Source organism: Simochromis diagramma, unplaced genomic scaffold, assembly GCF_900408965.1.
Source record: "Simochromis diagramma unplaced genomic scaffold, fSimDia1.1 OVJJ01000302.1, whole genome shotgun sequence".
NCBI lineage: Eukaryota > Metazoa > Chordata > Actinopteri > Cichliformes > Cichlidae > Simochromis > Simochromis diagramma.
This window is the reverse complement of record NW_024386792.1, coordinates 10,431,597-10,445,483: the sequence shown is the minus strand read 5'-3', so window position 1 is coordinate 10,445,483 and position 13,887 is coordinate 10,431,597. Positions and strand designations below refer to the sequence as shown.

The 13,887-nt window shown below is 38.9% G+C and overlaps 1 protein-coding gene across 8 annotated transcripts in view; it reads left to right on the top strand.

Moving 5' to 3' along the window:
* Window positions 1-341: 341 nt before the first annotated feature.
* The window catches only part of LOC120729019 (ankyrin-2-like), a 59,085-nt gene continuing 45,539 nt past the window's right edge, over window positions 342-13,887 (top strand). For 3 of the 8 annotated variants that reach the window (XM_040024372.1, XM_040024375.1, XM_040024374.1), the window contains exon 1: window positions 343-990. In XM_040024372.1, the coding sequence (XP_039880306.1) occupies window positions 859-990 (132 nt within the window). In that variant the 5' untranslated portion in view covers window positions 343-858. Of the gene's footprint in view, window positions 991-13,887 lie in introns of all 8 variants that reach the window. The other 5 variants (XM_040024373.1, XM_040024371.1, XM_040024380.1 and 2 more) reach the window with 4 other exon arrangements.

Below are 13,887 nucleotides of genomic sequence, written 5' to 3'. Positions count from 1 at the left end.
TCTCTTCCCGTACTTGGCCCTCCTCTGCCCAAGATGCTGTCTGTTTTTTAAAATGTCTCCAAGACATTGTTATTGATTTTTGCCCTGTCAGCCTATATTAAATTTGTCATCTAGTGAAGAAGGCCAGGCCATGGCGGGGGCGTAAGAACACGAAGAAGGACATTAGATTAGTTAAGCCCAACCCAAAGTGTCTAATTTCACATGAGTGTGTAAGTAATCTCACAGTTTTTATTCAACCATGGGACAACATGCTCCATACTGGGAACTTTGATCTCTGAAGCAAACTGCTGCACAGGGCGTCGGTGTATTCAAGTGCCAATGGGAATTGTCTCATTGTAAATGTTTTGTTTTGAATTAGTGCTTTACTATGCAGTAAAGCACTATATGGTGACAATGTATGCTTTAAGTGATGCGATGTGTTAAAAAAATGTCTGCGCACAGTGCGCCCCTTTAAAAGGTGCTCTGAGGCTACTTCTGGTCGCATTCAGGGTGGTCATCACTGCCAAGGTCTACTGTCGAGGTTTCCGGTTGTCCACGAAGGCAACACTGGTCCTGCGGAGGTTCGGGGAAGCGCATCTGAAGCGCGTTCACGTTTCCATACACACAAACACGCGCGCAGGCCATAGCAGCACACCGGGAGCATCCCTGAGAGGAGGGAGCGCTCGTTTTTGGTTTACCATCTGGAAGAATCGCTGTATTAGCTTCTGTCGAGCTTGATCAAAGACTTTCTCTGACGACGCATAATGATCCCGGGCTCTGCCGGGCGCCGTGGATGCTGAGGCGTGCACAGAAATCCACAGTGGATCGGGTAAAGGACCCCCGTGTCTCCTCCAGCAGAAGCAGCAAGCCCGAGACGGAATGTCAAGTAGCCCCGAAGAAAGTCACTCCAGGGGCGGCGGCTCCAACCGTGACTTAAAGACGGCCTCTTCGAGCAGCACGTCCCTCGAGGATGGAAATCCACCACCGCTGCACCAAAACCGTATACGCCAGGTGGGTGTCTGTCCGCAGCCTGCTCTCTGCACTAGCTGGCCCAGTCAGCCGTGTAACGAGCAGTCCAAAGCGCTGATGCTGATGCTGCTGATGATGCTGTGCGCCTAGGCAGAGCGGTCATAGGCGTTGCCGTGCTTTATCACATCGGCGTTGCCGAGAAGACAGATTTTCCTCTGATGCTGCATAAACTGTGTTTAAATTAGCTGTTAATAATAGAAAAGCTCCTCAACCATCTGTTTTGATAAGCGACGTAGAGGGACGTGCTTCAGCATTGTGTGATAATACCCAAACAGGCCAACTGTGCCAGTTGTTATGGCCGTCAAAATAAACACCACCAGGTCTGCTCTGGCTGAGGGGCTTCAGTGAAGAATGTTTACATGTTATCATTTACCACTGAAAGTTTACTGTCTGGATCGGCCATATCATGACACACTGCAAGTTGTTTATAGTTCTGAATATTTGCTTGATTAGTTTGAACTTCAGATGTGATTTTTTTTTTTTCAAATATTTGTAGGTCCATAGACTTGTGTCTGAGACTCTCAAGCTGTTAAAATGACACGCATACACTGTATGTGATATCTGCAACAACCTCACATAGAGTGCTGTGCAAAAGTCTCCACTCATTTCTTTACATTTCACTAAAAAGATGGGAAATACAGTAAGCTCAGCGATTTATTGAAACATGCAAACAGACATGGAAATACAGTACATAAGGCAAAAGCAGAGGTAGTGAGCTTGAATGTCAATATTTGGCATGGGCACCTTTATTCTTCCATAAAGCCTGAACTCTCTTAGGCAGCTTTCTGATCATTTCTAAGTAGTCTTCAGGAATAGTTTTCCAGGCTTCATGAAGGACATTCAAATCTTCGTTTTTAGACGTTGGCTGCTTTTTGCTCTGTTCTCTGTCAAGATCCGCACTATTTCAATAATTGAGGTCTGGGCCCTGGGGAGGCCAATCCAGGATTGATTCTCTTCCATTGTATGTTATTCTATCCAGGTGTACTTTTACTGTATGTCAGTGTGTTTGGGATCCTTGTCATGCTGGAAAATGAAGTCATTTCCAATCAGATGCTGTGCAGATGGTATTGCATGGTGGATTTTATGTGTGTCAAACTGTTTGGTCATTGGTATTTTTTTTGTAGATTCAGGTAAAGAAATAGAACATGTTATAGTTAGGCGCTTTGCTTATGTTTGAGTGCTTTATAGTTCAGTGTTTTTGTTAAATGGCTTAATACTAAAAAAAAAAAAATTCTTTTTAAACATTTGTCTGAAAATGGTCAGGTATAAGGACTGGACTGGATGGAAAAAGAAGCCAATATCCAAGAAAAACATTGAAAAACCTCCAGGAAGCCTGCAGAACTATTGCCCAGGACCACTTTAAAAATTACATGAAAGTATGGCTCCTTGAAAACAAAATGTTAAGAAATGAGGGGATGGCTCAAGACTTACAGACTAAAAGTACTGTTTATTTATCACTAAGTTCTAGATTTACTTTTATGAGTACACATGCTAGTAATATATAGAGTCCCTTTATCTATATCCAAAAGTCAATTTTCATAAATTTTCAGTATAAACAAGAAAATGGATGTAAAGCGTTACCATCTAGGCCTGATCATGCAATGCGTGTTTGGCTGCTCGGTGGAAGTGAGTCAGGAGATGGCAGAGGGTTGTTTCCTGTCTCAGTGCACTCTCTGAGGCTAATGTGATTTCAGTAATGGACTGTGGTGCTACATATACACTTGCACACACAGACACACACTTAGACCCTTCTTTTGGGGTGGGGCCTTTGAGCTCAGATACTTGAATTTACTCCGGAGGTTTTGTTTTTTTATAATTTAATGGCACTGAAATATCAAACGCCGCACTGCTCATCCGTGTGCTTGCTTGTTCGTGGTCAACTAATCACATCTTCTACAGGTTTACTATAGTTAGTTTAAAAAAAATGCAATTTGCATACTTGTGTTGATGTGCTCCACAATGAAAGCAGAAAATAGATTTCTTAATTTTCAGATAACAAACTGGATTCACGTTTAGGCCTCTAAACAGGCTGTGACACTCAAAGCTTGTTTAGAGGCTAAACTGGTACAATAAGCCACACCTTACAGCTTGAGGCTGTATGACACTGACCTATTGATTTCCAATATATAGTGCTTAACAAATTTATTAGACCATCACCCACTTTACATTTTACACCACAGTTGCACTAAATCATTGGAACTGGTAATGACTAAAACTAATTTCACATACATGTAATCATTAATACACCAGTATGTGCAAGCCCTTTAACTCATATATTTTTAATGCTAAAATATGAATTTTCACAATTTACAGTTTTAGGTGGTCTAATAAATTTGATTAGCACTGTGTACGTACAATCATTTGAAAAACAAGTTTTCACAGGTCTCTGAGGATCAAATCTACAAAAAAATAAATGAATCAAGGTGTTGCAATGGGCCAAAGTACAAACCTCCAACTGATGGAAATGATGTGGTGAGAGAGCGCTGTATAAAGAAGATCTTGCAAGCCTCAGCAAAGTAAAGAAGAGTGGAGATCTTTCACAACAATATACTGCTAAAAGATTACTTTAACTTTTTGCTCCTTAAGGTGGTTCCACAAGCTAGTGAATCATAACAGGACTGCATGGAGTCCTGTTAAAACAGTTTTTCACATGACTGTATATTACTTTTTTTTTTACAGAGATAAATGTAGGAAAAGATGCCTGAGGCAATGATGAGTAACAAATTGTTCAGTAGAGTGCACTGGGTGCATAATGCACCACAGCTGAGCAAACAGTGGTGCAAAATCAAAATACTTTATATAGTCAGTATGCCCAAAACACAAAAAGATATTACAAATCTTTGAAAACTTGTGTTGGAAGTTGATTCAGGTTTCTGTGTATCGTTATGAATGACTCTGATATTCACTTTCTTCCCCCCATGCTTTGGTCCCATCTAACTCCTGAGTCTTGTTCTTGCTTTATGTTGGACTCTCTTCACCAGCAAGTTTCTACTTTCTTTGTCTGCCATTTTGTTAGGGCACACTGGTTTTATCAAAGCCTTTTTATATCTGCTGTTGCTGGAAATGGCTTTAATGAGCACAGTGAAAATTAAGTATCCTAAATGCGCATGGCCCAGCAAGGAGAGGTACAGAGCGAGTTCTTATGTGAAGGCAAATCATGTGATACGTGTGATAATTTTACTCACCGTGAGTATAAAAAATAGCACATTTTGGCCTCTTGGGATACATCACTTTAACTTGCAAGAAGGACAGTATGGCACATCAAAGGGATATTGTCCAATTAATAGGCTTTTGGCACAAAGAGTACACTTGTCTTGTCTTGTTGTCTTGCAAGTGTGAAAAAGCATCTAGCTGAGTGGATACTCCTTGATTTTATCTGTTAAATACATCAGAAAATGTCTTTCTAATAACGATACCTTGGTTTATGGAGGACTTTAAGGTGTCAGAAGAAACAGGATTGACTGCAGGAACGATTCTTGTGTTTTTCTAAACTGAACTTTCAAAGATTTTAATCCTGCAAACAAACTTTGTTTCATCTCCAGTGTACTTTCCAAACCACAGATAGACAATATGCGCAAAACTTTAAAAAAGCAAGTTGACGTGAATAAATGTAATATATTACAGCACTTTAATGTTTAATCTTATGAATAATCGAAATCTTATCGTTGAGCTGGAGTTCACTAAAACAATAAAAGAGCTCTGACACAAAAGGAGAACATGACTAAGGGAGACTGGGATGTGAAGATCTTATTTTCAGGTCTAAAAATACTCCTGTCTCTCTCGTGATTGTCCTGGAGAGAAATCGCTTTTTCCCAGCCAAATGGCTTTGTGTCCACGTCTCTGCGCTCACTGCAACGGACCAATGTCACTGTTCATTTGCACGCTACTCTGAGCTGTTGTTAAATGATTGCTTTCTGCAGTGTACTCCCTCCTCTATCTGAAAGATATGTGGAGTGCGTCAAAATATGTAAACTACTTTCCTGGGCTCGAATAGTAGATTCTTAGGAACAGAGATTGATTCTACTAGATTTTATGTTCATTGCAGTTTAAGACAAGTCAAGGAGCTATTTGAACCTTTTTGCTTTGGTGGAAAAATGCTGCTCCCCATGTAGATACAGATATAAAACCCAGAAAAGCGTAATGCCTTCATTTTATATCCAAAGATGATGGGTTTAGGCAGCTTGACCTGTTTCTTATTCAGGACTTGACATGAAGGTCCTATTTCAAGTGTCAAGCCCTGTCGCTGCATGCTCCTTTCTTTTGACACCTTTTCTTGCGCTGCGTTCCCTCTCCACTTTCTTTTCTGGTTGCCAGTTGTCTTTTCTCCTCGAGAGCCTTGCTTTCTCGTTCTTTCCTCTTTAAAGGGGTTTGACTCTTTAGGTTGGTTTTCTCCTTGTCTTTTTGGCTGCCTTCCCTACCCATCTCTCATTTCCCAGCAAAATCCCCCCCCCCCCCCCCCAACACACACACACACACACACACACACACACACACACACACACACACACACACACACACACACACACACACACACACACACACACACACTGTTTTTGCCCTGCACTCCTCTCCACTAGTTCCTACACTCATGTCCTGATGTGCAAGGAGGTCAGATTACACTGCAGCCTTTGACATTTTCAGCTTTCTCTTTTCCGCCTCTCTGTCTGTTGCTTTTATGCCTTTCTGTTTTTGCCTGCCTGTCTATCTGTCTGTCTTTTTCCACTGGGAGTCTCATGATGGGACTCTGCAGGAAGGGAGTCCTAATGGAGCCAAGATCTTCATTACATTACTTTAGAACAGCTACATCAACATACACCCACATATAACCACAGTTATCTTCTTCTGCACAATGCCAAGTGGAAACGTTTGGGGTCAAATACTCTATATTCATTCAAATTGCTAAACGCACATGTAGGTAAAGCATTATACTGTATATTAGTATTTACCAGAGGCTTAACAGCACATTCCTGATTATAAATTCATGCAAAAACCTGTAAATGACTGCAGGTCAACAACTCCAGTACCCGATGGTTGTCAAATGCTATTAACAATTTATAATGTGGGCTTAATGCTTCCAGATTATTTCTGTGTAGATATGATTCAGCAGGATACAGCTGTCAATTACACTTTCTCACTATTCATATACTATACCATCAGCAAAATGGCACATTACTGCACCATCTTTCGGATTAACCAGTTCGTCATTCAGTCTGTCAAATGTTAATTTTGAGATTTTGAGAATTAGTAAAGTGTTTTGTTTTTTTAACAAAAAATGTAAAGCTGCTTTTTTCTTGTAATTTGTTGATATAATACAAGGAAAATGATTTGTGTTTTTGTAGTTTGGAGCTTTTGGACCAACACAACGAGCTAATAGAATACAGAATGCTTATTGTAATTTTCACTACTATATTCTGAATAATTTATTTTTGCCAACTGGTTAATTGTTAATTGAAACATTTTACTAGTACCAATTATTTTTAAATACTGACACCTAGCTTTAGTCAATTATTGTCAAAGAGCAAGTAATTAGAAAGATGTTCTCCAAATACAGATGAGCCACATTGCTGGTGAGCTCTGATGCAATGTACAAGCAATACACATGAGTGTTGTGTTTCAGTACTAGGTAATGGTGATACTGTTTAGAGAAATCCCTTGGTATTCCTGTCCAAGATCCAAAATCCAAAGAGCACATGAGCATGTCTATACTGGGGTACAAACAACACCCTGACTCAACCTCACAGCTAGCTTGGGTGCCCTATTTACGTCTGACACCATCTTTTCCTGGCATGTTTTTTCCTTATAGATGTTTCAAGGAGAGAGATAGCATCACCTGATGTGTAATACCTCACCATCATTTTTACAAAATGTTGCAGACTGAAACAGATGAAATTATAAGGAGAAAACTTGAGAGAATATCAGCCCGAGTATAAGAAAAGCTAACAACACTATGTAAATATTGTATCCCTTGAAATGTGTCCTCTGCTTCATAGAGGACAGGTGTTTTTGGACCAAGGCAGTGAGAAGCATTTAGAAGTTAATTATTTATAATGACCTTATAAGGCTGATTCCCGTTAGAGAGAAATAGAAGGCGGGGGCAAGAGCAGGGTGTGGTTAGTGATCAATGGACTTCTCAGAAGCTCAGACATATCTATGTAAATGTGCACTCTCCCCAGCCGTCAGCTCCTTCCTAATGCTCCTCCTCTCCACTTCTCTTGCATCAAATTTAAGTTGGGTAAGCAAAGGTTTTCTCACAGGAAACGCATCAAAGCTTTTGACTGTGTTGCTGAGAATAGTTTGCTGATCGAACTGAATGTTCACACGCACAAGCATGTACGTGCACATATGCACAGCAGCATGTTGCTTTTTTTTCACAAATCGAGGAAGATGACACAACCTGTGACCCACCTTCTAACTCATGCAGCAGTTACATTAGAGTTAAATCTGACATTTGTGCTTTTATTATGTGTCACTTAGGTCTAATATTTTCCTTTCTGAACTGGTATGGTTATAGATCTAAAAAGCGGCTGAAAAAAGTGGCGATACAATAAAGTGAATTCTTCCCCCATTTGTTTTGTTTTCTTTGTCGCCATCTCACAGTTTTGTTTTGTTTTTTATGTCTGTCTTACTAATTGTCTGCATTGTTCTTTTTCTCTGTGTGATGGCATCACGGCATCACTCAGCATTCCTGCATGACTGCGCTGCAGCGAATTTTAGGTCACACGCTTCATTATTCATAACACATTCAGATTGGAGGTGAAATCAGTTTCTGCCTCAATACCCTTTGTCATCTGACACAGCACTCTGTCATCATTTTGTTATTCTAGCATATGAAGAAATCAGTGAACTTTAAAGAAAAGGTGCAGAAAATTTACAATACAGATAATTTTCCAATTCTATATTAGCTGTAGGGGTGAATGTGAGCATGAATGCGTGCCTTTCTCTATGTGTAAGCCCTGCAATTGACAGGCAATCTGTAAAGGGTGTGCCCTTCCCCTTGACCTGTAACAGCTAGGATAGGCTTCAACCCCCCCCCCCCCCCCCCCAACCCACCCCTGAGACCGTGAATTGGATAAGCAGTTAAGAAAATAAGTGGATGCTTGGATGTTTATTGTGTCCAATTTTGAGTCAGTTTTGACTCATATCAAGACATGACAATGATATTTCTCACAATACAGAAAGATGTGTTATTGATGATTGCAGGCAGCCGCATTTAAATTAGTGAAGGTCATTTTTCATCCTTCTTTTTCAGTGAGCTGCTGTCATTGATGACACACCACGTAATTTGAAGTGTGAACCTACTGAAACAAGGTGCCAGCTGCAGAAGCATTATACTGCATTAGAGATCATACAGCATAATATCCAGTGACACAGCAGATGTTAAATGTAAGTTCAAATGTAAGCCTATGTAATGTTACCTGAGAAATTTTAAATAGCAGGTAAAATAACAGCTTAACACTTTGATTTAAAAAATAACTAAACTAACCCAACCTTGTAATTTATCAGGAGCTGCACAATATTGTCACATAATAAAAAAGAAATATATTTTCTCGTTGGAAGGTTTTTAGCCAGCCCTGCTTTTTTATTCTATAACTGCATCAGGAATGTTCCTTCACTGTTTGTGCATTCTGTCATATGGTGTGCAACTAGTCAGTACTCCATCAACTCCCGGTGAGGCCATTCGATTATATTTGGGTTGCACATCACCAGCTGCTAGTATCTCCTCATTGTTCTTGACTGTGATTCTGCCTTAAGTGGCAAAACATGTTTGTCATTTCCATGTTTAGCACCTTTAGCAAAAGGTGGAACCTTTAGTTCCACCTTTAGGAACAAATGTTTTGCATATTTTTCCAGAGTTTGTTGGTGGTTGTTCCAGTAGCTGACACATACTCTTACTGTCAGAGATGTCCGGGCTTGTTTTGTTGTGTGTACTAGGGAATCTGTGTGTACTAGGCGTTACTATAGCAATGACATGTCATGCTGTGACACTTGTGGCTGTAACGCAGGAGTGAGTTGATGGTTTAATTCCTGGCTGCTTCAGGTTGCATGCCAAATATCCTTGAGCAGGATACTAACCCCGAGGTGCTCTCATTGGAGAATAAATGTGTGTGAATGTTAGATAGAAAGCACTTACGTCGTAAGTGTTTTCTATGGGTGAATGAGGCAAGTTGTAAAGCACTTGGAATGCTCAGACTGAGTAGAAAAGCGGTATATAAGAACCAGACCATTTATACTTTCATGTCACGTAAAAAAATTACACAGGTTATCCCCAACATTATCCCAGCTGATATGATGTTGCATTGTTACTTTGTGCAATACGGTGCTGAAACCAGGTATCTTGTTAGGTGATGTCATTTGTTAGGTAGATGTGTGAACCACTAGGCTGTGGAGCCACACATAGCTAGGGACTCTATGGCTTGAACTTATACTTCAGTATTTGGTATACAAAACTACAGACTTTTGTTGTGATAACTGGTATATTGTACTACTTAACATTGATAACATCCTATAATAGGATGGGAGTCTCTTTCAAGTATTTATTTTCCATTTGCCTCAAGGCCTCTTTTTAATTAAAATGAAAAGCAAGATGACATCATGTGTTCCCAAGGGACTTGGGTAGAACTTCAAAGAGGGGAAAAGGGCCAAAGCTATAAATTCAGGTACTGGCCATTTGCAAGGTACTGTAGTGGCTATCTTACCAACCCTCATCTATCATAGGGAGGCAGTGAATGTTGGTTGTAGCTGGAGACATTGCATTGTACTGATGGCTTTTACATATAACACTTCATAAACCCTGGCATCAGTTACGGGAAGTGAATAATGAATTTATTGACGTGAGCAGTTGCTTACACTGCATTACTGGCCATCTAGCTTTTCTTAAAGTGTTCATAATTTATTTGGGAAAAGAAAGAAGTTGAAGGTTGTGGCATTGTGTAACAAAAAATAAAAGCTTAAGCAATCAGTTAATGTAGCACTGCTGTTTGCCTTTAGTGTTGCTGCCTGTCTGTGAGGGTGTGTGTATTGGGGGCTTTAGTGCGGTTGCACAACACTAACAAACAAATGGAGCAAGTCATGTTACGTGTAAATCAGCTGAGTGACTAATGAGATTTTTCCATTTTGTGCTTCATTTGCAACAGGGTGTGGTCCTTTTGACTTCCTCTTTCTTCATTTGACTTTCTCTTTATATAATAATGTATCAAGGTTATGTCATGTCTACAATGTGCCCTTCTATTCAATCTCATCTCATTTCAGCCCCTCCCACCAAGCATCCGAGTTTTATTTCTTAGTGTGTGTTTGGGTGTGGCCTGATCTGGAGTCTTAACTGCCTGCTTTGTTTGCTCGCTATTAAATTTGACTCTGTATGATTTGGTTTTGGAAAAAACAGGGACGGTGATGGAGAGCAAGCATGTGTGCTGCATTTTATGGTGCTGACCTTTCTTAAGCACTAAAAGAGGCTTTCAAAAAGACATGGCATTTAAGCACTGTCTCTGAGGCAGTCCATTACTGCTTCAGCCATGTATTTTATTAATTCTGTTACACAAACATAAACAGGCTAACAATTTAGCTATTAGACATAAAAAATAGAAATATCAACCTTTTAAGTGGAAAGTCAGCATATCAAAGCAAAAAAAAAAAAAATCAACTTCTCTTCAATGCAAAATCATATTTTGATCATTTTTAAAAAAAACTGCCCTCAAAAAATTTCCCCCCAAACTGTATGTTTTACAGGATCCTCTCTCACAAGTAAAAATAAAGTGCTCTGCTATTGAAAGAAGTATTTAGAACTCAAGTGTAGTTGCTGTGCACCCACAGATGCAACAGATTTATGAAACAAAATAACTATTAGTGACTTTGCTCATGCCAAGGTTGCTTATTTGTGACTGGCTCTGAACTCTATAGCTTTAGCCACTTTCCCTTTGTTAGCTTCTTTAAAATCCACGTTTCCATGTTTCGCTAGGTGGAGGTGATTTAAATGTCTCTTTAGATTTTTTTGTTCTGAACATTTGTGGTGGTCCCCCTGTGATTTTGGCAAACATCGTGTCTTCACTCACAATAAGAAGCCTTAAAGCTAACCACATAGTATCATGTGGTTTGCATGCAACGATTTGCCTACATCACTGTGTGTGTGTTGTACATGCATGAAATAGACCGGCTTGTAATTTGAAATAAGTGAGGCTGACTGACTGGTCATCGGCCTCAGTCGATGCTGTAAATTGGCTATTTTTGGTCTTTGGACAGTTAAGAAGTGAAACTCTGCTATACATAATCTTTTAAAGCATGGTAAAGCCTTAACTTAAATTTAGTTTTTTCTCCAATCTTTCTTATGGAATGATGTCATCTGATAATGAAGGATATTTTACTAAATTAAATATATTGGAAAATACAATATAGTGATTATTGACATCATGAGTCTTTATATTAGTCCCGGGCCTGAAAATGGTCAAGTTATTCAAAGCTAACAAAGGTTCAAAGGGGTTGGCAAAAAAAAGAATCTGGTAGCCATCCCCGATCGCTGTTACAAATTTCAGGGAGGAGATAAAAATTGTGGTTATGAAATATTTAAACGCGTTAAGAAGTCTATATGAGTTTTTTCAAACAGAAAGATCATATCTCCATTAAATCTCAAATGCATTATATGCTGTTAGACACTCTTCTCTGGGAGAACTCTACTAGTCAGCACTGTAGCTCCATTAGCAGGTAGAATAATCGTTATCAACTTGAAAGCCACGTCTTCCATCAAGGATAATGGCCTATCTCACAATTTTAAAGAAAGTGATCAAAAACATAATGGCTTATTCCTTTGCTTTTGCTCCTAATGTTTGCTCGTGTTTCATAACATGAGCCCCCCCACGATAAGGATAAGCAGAAGAGATTGGATGGATGGACAGATCGAAGTCCATGGAAGGCAACTATCTTTTTAAAGTCCTGTTGCCTTTTAAAACTGTCTAATTCATTATTAAATAAAAAATCAGCTTGAAAATTAAGCACAAAAGTCGAAAAATAAACAGGAACAAATTGAAACATAGATGTAAAGTGTGAATTTGGTTGTTTATAACCCCCTTTTCATATAAAAATGAGTGTGTGTTCATTTGACAAAGGAGTTGTACAATTCTGCGAACACACACACATTTACAGTTTGAAACATGCGTGTGTGCTCTCTGTCTATCAAAGAATGCTAATGGGCCAAATAAAAGCCTTTGGATCTATAAAAAGGAAAGCAGACCATTAACCCCTCCCCATGTACCAGGTCCACTGGACCAACAGAAACGAGAGCTCACGTCATCCTTCTTTCAGATCGCCCATCAGTGTAACCTGAATCTCAAATGGATAACCGCCACCACACACACACACACTTCCTCATATACACGTGCATTTGCAGACAAGCAATGATAGCATTATAACTTATTACTGAGGACACTGTTTCTGGATCAGCTAACATGATGATCAACAATTATAGATTTTTGTCTGTTTAATGTGAAATTCAAGAAGTCGGGTAATGCCAAGGTTTTTACTTGTAAAACAGAGTTGGCTTTAGTGTACTTAGGGAAGGGAAGGTGTACCCAATGAAGGTACACCCCCAAAAGACTGCACATCTTCGGCAATCCAAACAGAACTTGTTAGTAATTTTACAATAGCTCACTGTAACAAAATGCTACTGGTTGTAAATAACCCCCATCCAGTAAGTATTTCAGTATGTGATACATTTCAAGTAACGATGCATATATATTTAAAATTACAATAGCAAACCAAAAAGTAAAATTGCATTGTGCAGCAGTTCCATTCCATTTGAGACTCCACAATTTCTTATTTCCTGTTAGGATGTCCTGTGACTGGACAGTACCAACTATATTGCTATGTAAAAGTTAATGCAGTTAATGGAGGAATCATCTCTCGTGAAATAAAAAGATTTTAGTTGAATCCATTTCCTGAAAACTCAGACTTTATGTACTATGTTTATTTGTAACAGACGGGCAAAGGTAATTGCAAATTTATGAAAAATACAATAAAAATAAACATTTTGCATCTGTTTCATTCTCTTGTTAAGGAAGACCAGCCCACCTTTTCTTTTAAGATACAATGATTGAGGAAAATCTCAATCGAGGCTTTGAGAGTATGTTTTTACTGAGCGTAAAAATCAAACAATAAATTCATAATCAGGCACTGAGAATATAGTATCCAGCCACATTCTAAAGTATCTGTAACCATAAACTGTTTTAATTTTATGACCATAAATGGTTTGAATAAGTGACCTAGTGAATAGCATGTGCTTGTAATTTCAGTTAAAAACAAGTTTATGCTTGAAAAGAAACCAGAAAAAAATGTACATTACAATTTCAGTTTATTACAATTATTACAACTATATTATTTTTATTCAAGTGAATAAATTAACAAGGAGCCTTAAAGGTCTGTTCAACTTTCCTTGTTCCAAAAACCTAGGTCAGAGTAGTATTATTTTGTTTTGAATATTAGTATAATGGATTAATGATGCAAAAATGTCGAGTGTTCTTTTTACTTGTGTTTACTGCCAGTTGTTTTTTCTTCCAATATAGACACTGTTGTTAGGTCAGATTGGGTTCAATCTAATGTCCATACGCTGTTTCCTTAAAAAAAAAATAGATTCTCTTATTCCCTTCGTCACCAGCAGAGAGCAGCAAAGGAAACAGAAATGTGCAGTCTCTCTAAAGGCAGCATTGTCATGGAACTAAATGAAGCAGTCAGGTTCAGTGCACCAGTGTTAAAAAAAAAAGGAAAACAACATTATTGCAGTTGTGGAGTGATTCAGCAAATCTGTCCCATTCATGATTACTAGAAGAAATAAATGCTGCTGATGCTGCTGTAGCTGACTGAGTCAGTGAAACCGATCAGGCAGAATGTGTGAAC